The sequence below is a fragment of the Etheostoma cragini genome, chromosome 16 (assembly GCF_013103735.1).
Source record: "Etheostoma cragini isolate CJK2018 chromosome 16, CSU_Ecrag_1.0, whole genome shotgun sequence".
Lineage (NCBI taxonomy): Eukaryota > Metazoa > Chordata > Actinopteri > Perciformes > Percidae > Etheostoma > Etheostoma cragini.
Window position 1 is genome coordinate 7,205,771 of NC_048422.1, and position 14,640 is coordinate 7,220,410.

The window sequence follows — 14,640 nt, forward strand, 5'->3', positions numbered from 1 at the left end:
CACAGACACTGAAAGAACTATAGAGGAATTAAAGAGGGACTGAATGTGTTCAGAAAGCAAATGATGGTCCTACTCCAAATGAGGTGCATTACGTCAATATGTAAAAGGTTTAATGGTCTTTATCTTTTCTGTGTAGGATTAAACTGAGTAAAAATGACTGTATTGTGGATTCTTGCAGTTGTGAGATGCCTCCTACCTTCAATAGTAGGTGATACTTCAGCACCCTCTGCATAGGAACCACCAGAAGATCCTGCAGCTTGAATTTACCTTCCTGCACTTTCATTGTACATTCCTGTGGAACACCAACACAAGCAACAGGGCAGTTATTACACGTTGCATAATGCTGCATCGGACATTTCCTACAACCTAAGCATTCCTACTAACAAAGCATTCAATCATTGTTTAAGAATTCATTAAGTCTTGTTGCATTGCTATGTTTGCTTCCACACATTCCCAGGGCATTCTATTAAAAACAAGGCCATTTTGTTCTATTGGTGGAAACTAAAGCTCTGGCCGTGTCAGCCATTTGTGACGCAATTATGCATGCTGCCTGGGAAATTCCTCTGACTAATGAATACATTTCTCGATGCACTGGCTCCTTTTGTTAGTATCATCCTAAAAGATTCCTTCACAGTGGTGAGTGTGTAGGCATCTCTTTATTCGGTTTCTATAACTGTGCAGCAACAGGGACAGCTTATCCCTCTTTACAAACAATTTTTTGTGTATATAGACAGTGAGAAGCTGTTCTGCCCTGTTACAAAGCTCTTCTATTTTGAGAGAGCCTATCTTAGAGTCAACTACTCGAGCTGTAATCACCTCATTTTCTGTCAACAGCTCCAAGAGCCACTTCTCTGGCCATGCAAAATGCTGATGTGCCTTAATCCCACTATTACAGGAGTCCATTAGCCTTCTTCTATAATCAGTTTGAGAGAGAATAATAGTAGTGAGGGAGGTCTTGCAGCAGAAATGGACTCTGAACATCACCCAGATTCAAATCTTAAATGTGAAACTTCTATCACATTTAAGATTCTACAGTCACTACATATCCACTATTTGGAATCTATACACTCGCCTGTATAGATTATGTTGAATTATGTTCAGTAACAGAATATGAATTAAACAGCTCTGAGGGCATACTTGCAAATCACACGCCTTTCTGATTTTGTCTCAAGTTGTGCATGACCATTGCAAATTTGGACCACATTTATGAATTTATTTTAGTCAGAAGTTAGTCAATGTCATGATTTATTCAACAGTACATTTTACTTTACATATTTGTTTAATGATTTTCTATAATATGTCAGATTCAGCAGTATTTCATTGGGAAATATGCATAATTGCCACTGAAACCTGGTTGCATTGTTTTAGAAGGTTGTCTTGTTCGGAAATCTCAAACCCATAGCCACACTGGGATCTTTCTTTGTTGAAAATGAATACATCTATATTATTTCCAAAACTGTAGGAAACTGAAGGTTCAGAAGAAACACACAAAATTAGTTAAATAAAGCTTGTTTTTGTTATATAGTTCGAATATTAAAGGTGGTACTAATGCAAATTGGTGCAAGAAATGCATTTGCATCACATACAAGTACTAGGGCTGCAAGTATTTTCACTATTGATTAATATGGTATTCACTTAAATTCAATCTTCACATTTCTTTAATATGAAATATCAAAAATGACTATCACATAAAACAGAAAAACAATCATTACAATTAAGAAGCTTGAATCAGACAATGTTTGGTATGTGGGCTTGGTAAAATGAATGGAATCTGCAGATGTTGTATAATATTGAAGTTTGAAGAAAATGTTTTGCATTGTCTTGCAATGTTTTGGTCAGTGTCATTCTGGCGGTAAATCCCCTGGCTCAAACCATCTAAAAAAAATAATAATCAAATAATCCCTTTAAAGGTTACCTATCTCAGGTCTAAAAGCAGCCAGATGTGTTGAAACTACCTGCTCAGTGATGTGTATTCAATCAGAAAAGGAAGCTTGTGTTCCCTGCCTTCACTGTGATGTATTGGTTTCACAGAAATGCACTAAATCAGGGGGCTGGCATATGTTGGTGGTGAGAGGTGAATGACATTACCTCTACTTTAATCTTGACGTCTTCTCGTGTTGCTATTAGCTCATCCAGTGTCTTCTGGGCGTTCTCCATGTGGCTGCAGTACTGACCATAGATCAACAACCTGGACACAGCAACAACAACTGTTAATCTAAATACACTGTCACAGCTCATCGTCTTTTATGGGACGTAGAGAGGAAATTCAGAAATTGTTGATTCATGATTAGCAATGGCTCCTTCTGCCAGGTCTGTTCACACTGTGTACATCCCATTTTGGTCTCATTCATTGTGTCCTAAAAAAAAAAAAATAATCTGGACACTGAGGTGGGAACAGTCCAAACGTGTTTCATTAAAACGTACCCATCTATTACACAATACCTGTTCATTCCTAAAAGTAATGAAAGCTGTGAAAGAAAATCTCAACAAAGACCCAATTTGGTATATCAATCAAAAGTATTGAAAATACAAGTATGTTCATTCTCTGGTTTGCAGATTACATTTAATGTTTTGGCAGTTAACTCCATTCACGTCCAAAATGTCCTTTGCAACATCTCACAAATGTTCGAGTTGGATGAAAGATCCATGTCTGGTAAGAGAAATTGACAGCTGAGATTTGTATTTTAGATATTTTCTGCTTGTTCTCTGTGAGTATGGGAACATTTGAAGACATGTGAGCTCATAAAACCCATTCAGCCTTGTGTGTGGTGACACATCTTTATTTAGGCTTAATTAGGGCTAATTTCAAAAGGTTGGACAAGTGTCACATCTTTGTAAAATCAGGGAGACAACTAAGATTGCTGTTTGAGTCCACAATTAGCTGTGAACTGGTTAGTGCCTTTCAGCAAAGTACCGCACTTTAATTTCAAGATTAATAACCCAATTTGAAAGGTCAGCCTCAGAGTCATTTGGCACTATAGGGGGCAGATAAATGAATATTTGAACAAGTGTAGTATGATTAGGAATATACTGTGCGTGAATAAATACTGGATTCTGATCCTAGGGCAATGTTTGGGGGGCGGCATCCTCTTGCCAAAAAACTGTAATCTCACTGCACTAATGAAAGACGCTTTATATCAGCTCAGGAAGAGTTCCTCTTCTCAGCGTGTGATGAAAAAAAAATCTCTATATTTCGAGAAGTGAGGATGTGAGAGCTGTGTTCATTAGATATTACAATGGGACCCTGACACAGATCTGTGGTTTCATGTGGGAGGGAGTTCAAAGTCATCATCCTGCCTGGAGGATGCCACTGCAAGTGGCACACATTCCTCTTGCTCACACACTGAGTCAAAGTAGGGCATTGGCACAGCTGGTATAGGGCTAATCCCCCCCTTCCTCGGGTAGAGTTGGCACTCCGGTCTCTTAATCTGAATCTATAGCGGGCGAGGCAGTGCAGAGAGTTGGCACCCTGAAGTCTAATCAAGACTCTGATAGATCTGTAGTCATGTTTCCATCTTATTGTCAAGCTAATTTTATGCAAACTTTTAAAATGTTGCAAAAAATAAAATTAGAATCCGAAGCGTTTCCATCAACTGGTTTGGAGCAAAGAAACAAGCCCACGCAAAGTGTAGTTTGGTCACAAAGTGAAGTTACGCATCGTTGTAGATTGCAAACCAGCTTGCTAAATCAAAGATTATATAAGCTAAGTTCTTTGGCTAAATGGAGAGAGGTAGCATTGTAGGAATTGTCCACTTGTGCAGAATGCAGGGTTGTTGCAGAGACAATTGGTGTCTGCAAGACAACCGTACATCGCTGTGTATATGTGGTGTGCAGGGCCATATGATTCAAGCTGTTCAACCAGTTTGTCAATTTAACCGACGTGGCTGAGGCTCAATGTGCCGCAAGTGTATGGTGGACTGGATGGGACCCATATCCTGATCCTTCCCCCATCCGATAGGACACCAGGAACAGGATACCAGCTGTTCCCATTTTGTGCATTAACTCTTTTAAGAAAAAGGCAAAAACCACCTCAAGCGAGTGTAAAAACCTTTTTGTGAAATTGAAGAAGTTTGGCTGTTTCCATCAACATTTTCTATCCTTCAAAATGTGCATTAAAAATACATTAGTGGAAACATGACTTGTTATGCATACAAGAGCAACACTGCAAACAGGCCGAGCAGGGGACATTTCTATGATGGGAAATGGAAATTATGTAGTTAATTTAATGTTTCATATACATAAGACTCACTGTGATGAACATATTTTCAATGACAAATACCCATACGTTCTTAAAGCAACTAATCAGTTTTAACTCATTTTTACTTTATGGCTTCACACATCTAGAAGTTGTGTTTCTTGCTGAGAGAAAAATTGAATAGCAAATATTATCATAATAGGAGGTCATGTTTTAGGCTTGGTTTTTCTGTCTGTTTGTTTGTCTGTTAGCAGGATTATAGAAAAACCACTGGCCCTTGAAACTTGGTGAATGGGTGCAGAATGAGCCAAGGAAGGACCCATTCATTTTTGGAGTGGATCCTAATCACGGAGCTGAAAAACACAATTTTGTTCCCTTTCATTAACGTTGCGAGATTGCTTCATATGGTGTCGGAGTAATCAGAAAAATCTGTTCCCAACTTGGAAAATGTACATGAACAAGTCGGAATGATAACACTACGAGATATTAGAGCAGAGGACTGCACTGCCCTTCAATTTGATTCATAGTGCCAGTCATTTTTCGAACAGCCGAGCATTTGTTGTTTCTTAAATGTGACGATTTGCTCCTACAACAATTTGTACCTTATACAGAGTAAATTGTTATCAAGAAAAAAATATCAGATTAGTTGACGATGAAAATTGTTGTTGGTTGCAGCCCAACAGAGAATCTCTTAGAATAAGCAACATTGGCTAAACTGTAGTTGGGTGGTTGCCTCTATAATGGTATTTCTTTTGCAAATGGTATTTTTTAAATCAACTTTTCTGTTAGCAAACATTAGCTGGATGTTACAGACTAACTGGCGTTATCTTGACATCTTTTCTTCTTGTAATGCTGTTACACAATTTTTAGCCTTAACCATGATCTTGCAGTCGACAGAGTTTTTTCATTACATGTTATGTTGCTTCAAAGTATGGTTAAAACTATTAGTGTATAAAATACACTCTTTTACTATAAGTCACTATACATGAAATACAATGTATTACTGTAAATTGTTTTTATAAAGATGCAACTTGACTCTACTGATCCCAAAACAAAATATGACAACTTATAAAGGTCCATAATCAATGTTTGGTGTGTCAGTTGAATCAGTGTTGTGTTTCGGCAGAAGTGGAACTCCGAACCAAAACCCTTGTCTTGAAAGTAGCATTTATGTTAGACCCCTTCATTGGTTCATCATGATCAGCTCTTCAAAGATGTACCAATGGTGATCCCTGTAGCTATCCCTGCCCCCCCCCATGAGTCCTCTAACTTGGTTAAACCAGCCCTGGGCTAACAAGCCCACTGGCTAAGACTTGATGCACACTCGGAGAGACAGCTCCCTTCAGCTCCTGCCCCTCCAGGAAGACAAAGTGATTGAGATTAATGGGGGCCCTGATCAATTATAAGACAGCAGGCAGACTATGCAGCGTAGCAAGGATTCAAGGGCACCAGAGACACCCTTCATATAGTACCTTATCAAGAAAGAGATGCAAAGGGCTCAAGATTCTGGTGTGAATGTGAGAATCATCATAGCAGTTCAGGAATTAAAGCGATAGAAGGTATAACTGGCAGCCCTGAGTGGAAATGAGTAAACTGCTTAGCACTAAACGGCAGCCATACAAAGTTAACAACTAACTGGTAAAGAAAGTGGAACATTTAGCAGCTACAGAGCCAGGTGATGGTGTCAGGAGATGGTGGAAACCAATATATGTGCACTTCTATTCAACTCTATATGAATGCTAATGTTGTCACGTGTCAGCCTGATGTGTAAAGAGGCAACTGTTTCGTAAAACGTCAGCCATTGCAGCTTCAAATGGCTTCAATATTTCATTTAAATGACACTGATTAAAAAAGAAATTAAAAATCTTTCTGGCACAAAAATATCACACCCAAGGTCACTAAATCACACAACTAGTCAAACAATGACTGGATCTTTGGACACCATGTTGTATTGAAACAAATTGCACAACCTTAATAACAGCCTTTTGTCTGACACTTGAGAGGCTAGTCAGAAGCTTGGTTGTCTTCACTGAGACAGGCAGTGGAACAAAAGGGCTGATGACACACAAGCACATTGCAGCATACACCTACTCTTGGCCCAGTCATCCATAATTAATCCCTGGCACAGTGATAAATACAGTCCTTACTTACACACCACGTCTGAACACATCGCTGTGGGAGGTAACAGCTAATCATTTGCTGTTTTCTCCTTGTATCTCTGCTGGAATCTTTGCAATATAAAATACCATTTTGAATACAAGGTAAAAAATAAAATCATAACTCATGATTCAGTATCTTAACTAAATAGCAAATATTAAATTGGATAGTCCAAGCTCAGGAAGCGCTGTATCAACCTTTTCCAAAACAGCTAAAGCAACTCTGAACATCTTCCATCTCAGAGCTTCAAACCCAGATTAAAATGATCACAGCATTGCTCAAACATCTCATGCAGAATATTCAAACGGTTATAAAACCAAACAATCGCAGTGCCTGGTTTGATGTGATGTGTGAAACACAGCCCTTGTTTGCCTTTTTATGCATTTGAGCAAAAGTGTTTTTCATCTCATGATTAAAAATGTAAAGTTGAATCAGGTATGATTTCTTTAAACTTATGGTTAAATTCCGAGTTACTTATCAAAACGTATTGTGTGTACTGAGGTTCAACAAAAGTGTTGAAAGAATGTCCTTCCTTCTCTTTCCTCTCCTTCCTTCCGCAGATTTCTTTGAAGCATTTTACATTAATGTAAACTAGCTTGAACTCTTGTTTTGTGAGCATGCACTAGACAAACAAAACACGGACTGACTGTTAAAGAAACTGATTCAGAGCTCAACTAGAGAAACTCCATAGGGAATGTAATGTAAAGATCAAATTTGAAAAAGAGGGGGGGGGGGGGGGGGGGGGGGGGGACTGTCACATCTCTGGTAACAACGTGCTGGATATTGCCCTGCTGTACAGACCCCTTTTATAATGAGGATGCTGTTGTGCATTTTTCTTTCTTAGAAAATACCATTCACCCCTACCCACGTGGCTTTCACCCCTACCCACATGGAGCCCTGCAAGCCGAGCCAATCTTCAAGTAAACCAGAAGTGACAGGCTGTGGAGCCAGCTAATATTCTCTGACACATGGCATTGGGACCCCCTCACCTCCACTCAACATATCCAGCACACAGCAAATGGAGGAGAACATAGAGCAAAGAACTCCAATAAAGAGGCTCATAGTGAAGCCATGATTAGGCACTGCAAGAATATCAGGGAGCCAGATTACTCCGGAAATGAGTTGGGGAATGTACAAATGAAGATATCAACAAGTGGGTACTTAGATGCCCATTTAGTTTATAGACCTTCTTTCGAACACACTTTTCCATGCAGCTCAGTTCTGCCTGTTTAAGAAGTGAGAAGTGGTCGAGATAAACCAGTGACATTTTCAGCATGGCATTCAGATCAATGACAAATAGAGGGAACAAAAAGCTTTTCATCTTTTGCACCAACGTAAGAAAAAAGATACAAGCACATTGTAAAGGTCACAGGGACTTACAAGCATAGATAACTAAATTAATTATGCAAAGCCAGGTCTTCAGGAAAATCGCTGAAAGATGCCTGATGAGAATGGTGCTGTGCGAGTCCAAATCCCCTGGTCACTGTTGCCTATTGCCACAGAAACAAAAGACACCGGAGTGGCTCATAATGAGCCAGGTATACATGTCAATCACATGCAGAGAGCCAAAGCCCTGTGACGCACAGAATCTGCAAATCTAATGAACCATTTCCTCAAAATAACCCTGCTTCACATTTCTGAGAATGTCGCTAGAGGTAAATATAAAAATGAACAATATGTCGTCAGCTTATTTGTGGATGAATCAAAGGTAAATGTTAGATATTTCTGTCAGAGATAGAATGTTAAAACACATTACAAAACAACCAGGGAGACTATACTTATACCTTTTGTATGGGCCTTTTTCTTTTTCAAGGTTTGGTACCCTAAGTTCCAATGAATGGAGATCTTTGTGCTACAGTATACAATTACATTTTAGTTTGTAGTGATCCAACTGAGTGCCAACAGTTTGACTGTCTTGTTCCGACATGGCGATTTTATGTTGTATTGACTTTAATTTCAAAGCCCCCACAAAAAGAACTTAAATCACTAGAATAGTCATACAACAATTTTGTAAATATAACTGTGGAAACTACTATTTCTCCTTAACTCTATTCCTGTATTTTTCCTTGTTTCATTTTCTCCATGTGAATCCTCTGGGCTTTCATGAGAAAACCTCCCAGTACTTTACAGGGACCTTTGGCTAGCTGGACCTTATTTATGATTGCGTGCAAATGAAGATTTCCAACCACTGCAGAATCAGATTATAGTCAGATGAGCCAAACAAGGAAGCAGATACAGTAGGAGTGTGTGCATGTGTGAGATGTAGAAGGAGAGAGTATGTGCCTGCCTCTGTCTATTAGCAGGGACAGAGTCTCTTGTGTCACACCAACTTTGTGTTACATGGCCCTCTAGGCTTAAGGAAGAGTAATGCGATGAGCCAATTACTTATCCAAACTGACATCGCCCATAGAAATACTGTAACTGCCTGTTTGAAGTTGAAAAGATGAGGAAAAGGGAAAAAAGTATGTGTGCTATCAGGATCACAGGCCGGAAGAATGTAATGCATGCTTATGTATGCAAGAACAGGTACACGCACACACGCAGTGAAGTGTGACTCACTTTTGCAGTAATGGTTGTATCGTTTGAGGAGAGTGGCATATCCATAGCTGTGAATGGAATCATAACCGAGGCCAGAACCTATCATCCCCATCATCACCATTACCTAAGATGCAGCCACACTTAGCACAGCAAGGAGGCAAATCACTGCTCCCCACAGGGATGTAAATGAGCCACATGTTGCTCAGCAGCTGGGCAAGATGAAGTTCTATCAGAAAGAAAACCCGGTTTGCCAATAAACCGCAAGCTTGGTTCAGTGCGTTTCTAATCACCACACCACAGAAATATCTTTCTTAAGAAGTCGTTCTGTATATAATTAAGCCCTCAAACATTACTTTCTTAAATCAAGTGAAACAATATGTCAGTGCAGTAAGATTATTTTGACTTGTGAAACTAAATGCACTTATTTTAAGAAGGTTTGATCGGGAAACAGAAAGGATATGGCAGGTGGCTGCGCTGGACTTGATTAATCTTAATTTAAGCAAATACTTGGGGAGATTTTGTCAGCTGTTTTAAAAAGAAAAATAAATTTTACAGACTAAATTTACTGGATGAGAAGGAAGAATCCATTGGTCAAATAAAATAGTTCAGTGTCAAATCCAGGCTACTCAAGTACCTGAGTTTAGAGTCAATGAACTACAAATGCAAAACATGCTATACAACACAGAAAATGATGTGGTAGTGTAGGAGACACTACTGTACAGGAATTTAACTGTGACAAGCAAATGCAGTCTTAAATGGATTTACTCTGACCGCTTTGGTTGAATGCGGAACAATTGGTTACATGCTCTCTCAGCTTTTTCCTCTAACATGTTTTGTTTTAATTGACTTATTCTTAGAACACTAATCCCAGCAATCCTTTGACCAATCTGTTGATGCTCAACATGATGCAGCCTACTGGATTGGAAAACGGCAGAAAAAAGGCAGCTTCCTCTCAACTCCAAGTAGATTTTAACTAAGTCTATGTAACCCAAAAAAGCATGTGCATAGACCAACAAAACATACAGATCTCTGGTTACTGACCTTTCCTTGAAGTCAAGGAAGATCTTCCCCAGGCCGCTTCCCCCAGTGACCATGTTCAGGTCGATGGCTCGTAGCAGAGCAAAGTGGACTTTGATTACATCCTGAGGCAACAACACAATCAACATTAGAACATACCCAAATCTTACCTAACTAATCCTTTGTTCAGAGCTATAGACATAGATAGAAACATACCTATTTCCTAGGATATACAGTACATTAGGTATGCATGATATATGTATTCCTCCTGACACGTTTCTTACACATTGGCTTGGCATGCCCTATGACTTATATGATTAAAGCTGTCTTAGTCTAATGCAGTCTAATTACAATCTGTTTTGGCAAATGGAGAAGCTAAATAAAAAATCTAAGTTTGTTGTTGGTGTATCAATTGTTATTTGTTCGACACTACTAGAGTAGTGACAGGATAAGGCTGGCCTTATTCAACATTTTACTTATTGCCAACATATGACAACATTGCCATGAAGAGAAGTAAAGACCCTAATTGGTTAATCATAGTATCCCAGGATTCAAGCATATGCTCAAAGTCCTTGCTATATTGTTCCATTAGGTGTTCACAGTTCAGTAATTTGCGTATTAGCCCAGTCAATGGGGACTTGGCTTGACCAGAGGGTCACCGGTTCAAGTCCCTTAACAAACCAAGTAGAACTAGAACTAGAATTATAGCCCATATTCCACAGGAAAGGTTTTCAAAAAGGATGAAAGGAAATTGAATATTTTGTTTTCCCCCACTGTGATGAAACATTGAACCGTGACAGCAAAATCTTACTGCATAGCAAAGTGTTCATTTTGCATATTGTTACACCCGTAACAATTATACATTGAACACTTCATGTAATTCCTTCAGCCATCCATACACATAATGAATTATTCACATGATGTGCAAGACATCCAGGCGTGCTGTATAGACATTGTTTTCTTCGATTGGGCGGTTACTCACCTCAAGATTGACAAAGATAGCCTCCATGTCCTGTGAACTCAAGACTTGCTTCAACGGGATCATGTAATTCTGAAGAGAAACATGAGAGAAATCATTGAACAGAGCAAATATAACTGTCCCTCTTTAGAACAACAAATACTGTAACTCAGAGATTTTCATGTCAAAAATGTATTGCTAAAAAGAAATAAAGGTCTGGCTAAGCTTTTAGCAGCTGTGTAAGGATATTTTTTGAAGGACAGCACTACTTAAAGTTAACTGCAGCAACAAAGATAATCAATACCACGATACACTTTAAAAAGATGGCGCCCCACTATTGTGGTTCACAGGGCTGAAGCTATTTCATTTAAGGCTAAAACACTATCTGCCTTCAATAGATGGCAGACAGCTCTTCTCTAAGCTGCACTTATGCTTACAGAAGAGAAAACCGCCTTTAGTTTCCCTAACGTGTTATGGTTGTCACATTCCATCATCATAATAATAACAAATAGATCAACTTAGAAGCAATGAAGAAATGAGGCTTTATTAACCCCAACTCAATTAAGCTTAACGAGTCCTCTGATCGTGAGGGGGTTATTTATTCTCATTTAGTCTTGCGTTGGTCCAACGCTGGAAACACAGGATACACATTTAGTTTAATGAAATTAGAGGAGCCAAAGATTTGTTGCGCTCTACCGAATCGCGAATGAAATCTGTCAACAGGGAAAGTGATGTGTTAGCAGCACTGATCTAAACAATAATTCATTACTACACTGAGAGAGGGTGTATGTGTGAGCCAGTTTCTGATTCTTTATGTACACAGAATTAAGAGTTTTACGTGGATGCACATTTATTTTGTCGGCTTTTCTTGGCAGTTGTCCAAACACAGCAACTGTAATCCGTATCTACTGTTATGCAGCAGTAACAGAGGAAGGAAATAAAGAGACGTAAGGTATAATAGCTTCCCCAACGTGTGTGTGTGTGTGTGTGTGTTCAAACATATATGTCCTCGTGCCTGATGTGCATGTCTATACTTAAAGCCCCACCGATTAGTGTTTGGTGTGTGGGCTGAGCCAATAAAAAACCTATCGATCAGCTCCTTGTGACGTTTGTGCCCCCCAATGAATCTGCCGATAGCTGACATTTCCATGCTGTGACCCGGCCTACAGGCCGGAGACCCTAGCAAAAAAATGAAGTGACAAAAGGATATTCCAACACTGCATGTGTCGGGATAACAAACGCATATACTATCAACACACTCAAATACACGTGCGCTCATATGACACCCACCTTCTCAATGTCCTCTAAAGTCTTGTAGTACTTTGCTTCAGTCTCCTGGATTTCCACTAAGCAGCAATTCCTCTTGTCATCTTCTGTCATACCCATTTTCTATGGTGAGGAAAGGAAATAGAATGAGTCAGGACAAAAAAACTGTAAGATTTTAGTCCAGTTCTACATTTAATTCCTTGGGATTACGGTTTTCTGCATGATCATTAGGATTTTGTTGCAAGGAATTGCATGATATTCATAAGAAAAATGTAGTGCCAGTTTTCCATTGAGTATCTATCTATGTTTGTAACATAAAAAATGTATCTATAAGTGGAAAGTGGATTTTTGTTTTTCAGTTAATTCTCAAAACATATATCATCATAGCTACACATTTTGCAAATCGTGCTTTAGTGTTTTAGAAATTAAACATGTTTTTTACCATACCAGGCAGCCATCGGTTTCTATTCATTTCCAAACACTATGGAATCTATGTTGTGTATCCATCAAAATGCATCTGTATGAGCTAATGCAGTGCAGATTTCTTTCTGATCAATTTACCATGCAACCATAATGTAACATTGACCAAAATTAATGTGGACTTGATGTTGAATGTGATGGATTGCATGACTCAAGCTGGTTTTAAGAATGCGTTCTACTTTATTTAACCAGGATAATCAATTCACCATCAATACTGCTTACTAGGGAGTCCTAGACATAACATTTACTCAATTTGCTAATTGATTTTCATACTGTCTACAAACAAATTGAAAGCTAAAGCGGTTGGAGCAAAAAAAGGGAAACAACTGAGCTTTTGTGTATCCCTGTATGTGTGTGTGGGCTGGCTGGCCGGCTGTATATATATATATATATATATATATATATATATATATAGAGAGAGAGAGAGATGAACAAAAAGTTTTTATGCAACCAAGCAAAATGTGAGTGGGTGGTAGAGGATGGGGAAAAGATACAAACCTATCTACATAGGTCATTTCTCAAGAGACCTGATTAATGTATCATATACAACATGAAAGGACAGTATACTGAAATGCATATTGTAATGACTTGCCCATATGACCATGGTAAAAAAAACAATGACAGAGGTTTCATTTCTATATGTATTTTCAATGTTGTGCGAGTGTATGATAATAAGACACCTGGAACAGATTTGGCTGTTGATAACCAGTTCAGACAATACAAAAACTGGGGCTAACAATGGTGAAATGTCAGTCCAGTCCAGGCCTGAATCCAGCATGCAATCAACCAATTAGAAGTGGGGCTCAAAGCCAGCAGGATAATGTTTATTTGTTTCATGCTTTGAGGTTTTGGTGTGGCAGCGAGCTGAAGTCACAACTGTCTCAAATGGGCCCTGAGTTAGACTTTGAAACAGATGGGGTCTCCTTTACCCTGAGGCACGGGTCAAAAATCTAAGCACCAGGTTATTATTGGGATGCTAGGAGTTTGTTTTAAATAAAAAGGTGGAGTAAATGGATAGAGTGGGGTGAATCACAAACACAGTGGCACCTACCTGCATGTATCTGATCTGCAGCATGGGAAAGGCAAAGCAGTGTAAGTCAGAAGTCAAATTTGTCACTGTTGGGGGCAATGTTTTTATGTTAGAGATCTGAGTGGGTTCAGAGATATGACGTCATGCAAATGCAATGACTAAGGTTAGTGGGAGGAAGTGTGTTTGTTCTTCTTTGCAATATTTGTGCAGTGCATCCTTCCTGGCAATAAGTGTATTCAATGGACATCGTAGATAGAAGTCTAAGTCTAAGGTGAATCAAAGGCCTTCAGCAAGCATCACATTTACAATATGACAAACACCTGAGACAAATCAATAATTTATTTAAAATTCATTCACCGCTGCCGAGCACAGTCGCCAAGGGGCATTTGAGCAATAGGGGGGCAGATATTGTGACATGATGCTCTCACCATGGGTTGTCGTACTTCCACCTTAATGATGTCCTCGTAGATGTCATCGCCATCGTCCTCACATGGCACACAGTCGTAGATGTCATCCTCACCCAAGTCATGCTCACTGGGGAAAAAAAACACAGACACAAGTTTGATGAACAGCTGTATCGGAACACAACCTCAACTCAAAGGATAAATCCTTTTTACTGTGCCAAAAAGACACACGCTGTATGCCCACTTTAAACAACCTAATGCCAGTTTTGACAGCTGAGAGTGCAGTACAAGCTCATTATCACCAGCACTACCTGAAGAGTGATATTGGTGTTCCAGGGAAGGGGACGCAGTACCCGATGAGTTGCGTCATTGAATGGCATTTCCCTTTAATGTGTTTATGCTGCTTTGGCACCCAGCTAGCTAACTGACCTTTAATTAGGCATGCAGCCAGCAGAGCACAGACAGTTACTGTGGAGAGGAGCAGCTTCTGGGATAGACCCTTATGCTCTGAGAGGAGAGCCCATGCTGCATCTCCCTCTCTCCTGTAAAAGCAATTATTGTTTGGGAAACTAATTGAGGCAGTGGAGAAGCCTCA

The 14,640-nt window shown here is 39.3% G+C and overlaps 1 protein-coding gene across 11 annotated transcripts in view; it reads right to left on the reverse strand.

Moving 5' to 3' along the window:
- vav2 (vav 2 guanine nucleotide exchange factor) overlaps positions 1-14,640 on the reverse strand; it is a 205,703-nt gene that overhangs the window by 19,301 nt on the left and 171,762 nt on the right. For 7 of the 11 annotated variants that reach the window (XM_034895968.1, XM_034895971.1, XM_034895965.1 and 4 more), the window contains exons 5-11: positions 14,070-14,175; positions 13,663-13,677; positions 12,156-12,254; positions 10,890-10,958; positions 9,932-10,032; positions 2,089-2,188; positions 197-292 (exon numbers count right to left, since the gene is read on the reverse strand). In XM_034895968.1, coding sequence (XP_034751859.1) covers positions 197-292; positions 2,089-2,188; positions 9,932-10,032; positions 10,890-10,958; positions 12,156-12,254; positions 13,663-13,677; positions 14,070-14,175 — 586 coding nt within the window. The remainder of the gene's footprint in view (positions 1-196; positions 293-2,088; positions 2,189-9,931; positions 10,033-10,889; positions 10,959-12,155; positions 12,255-13,662; positions 13,678-14,069; positions 14,176-14,640) is intronic. The other 4 variants (XM_034895972.1, XM_034895966.1, XM_034895973.1 and 1 more) reach the window with 1 other exon arrangement.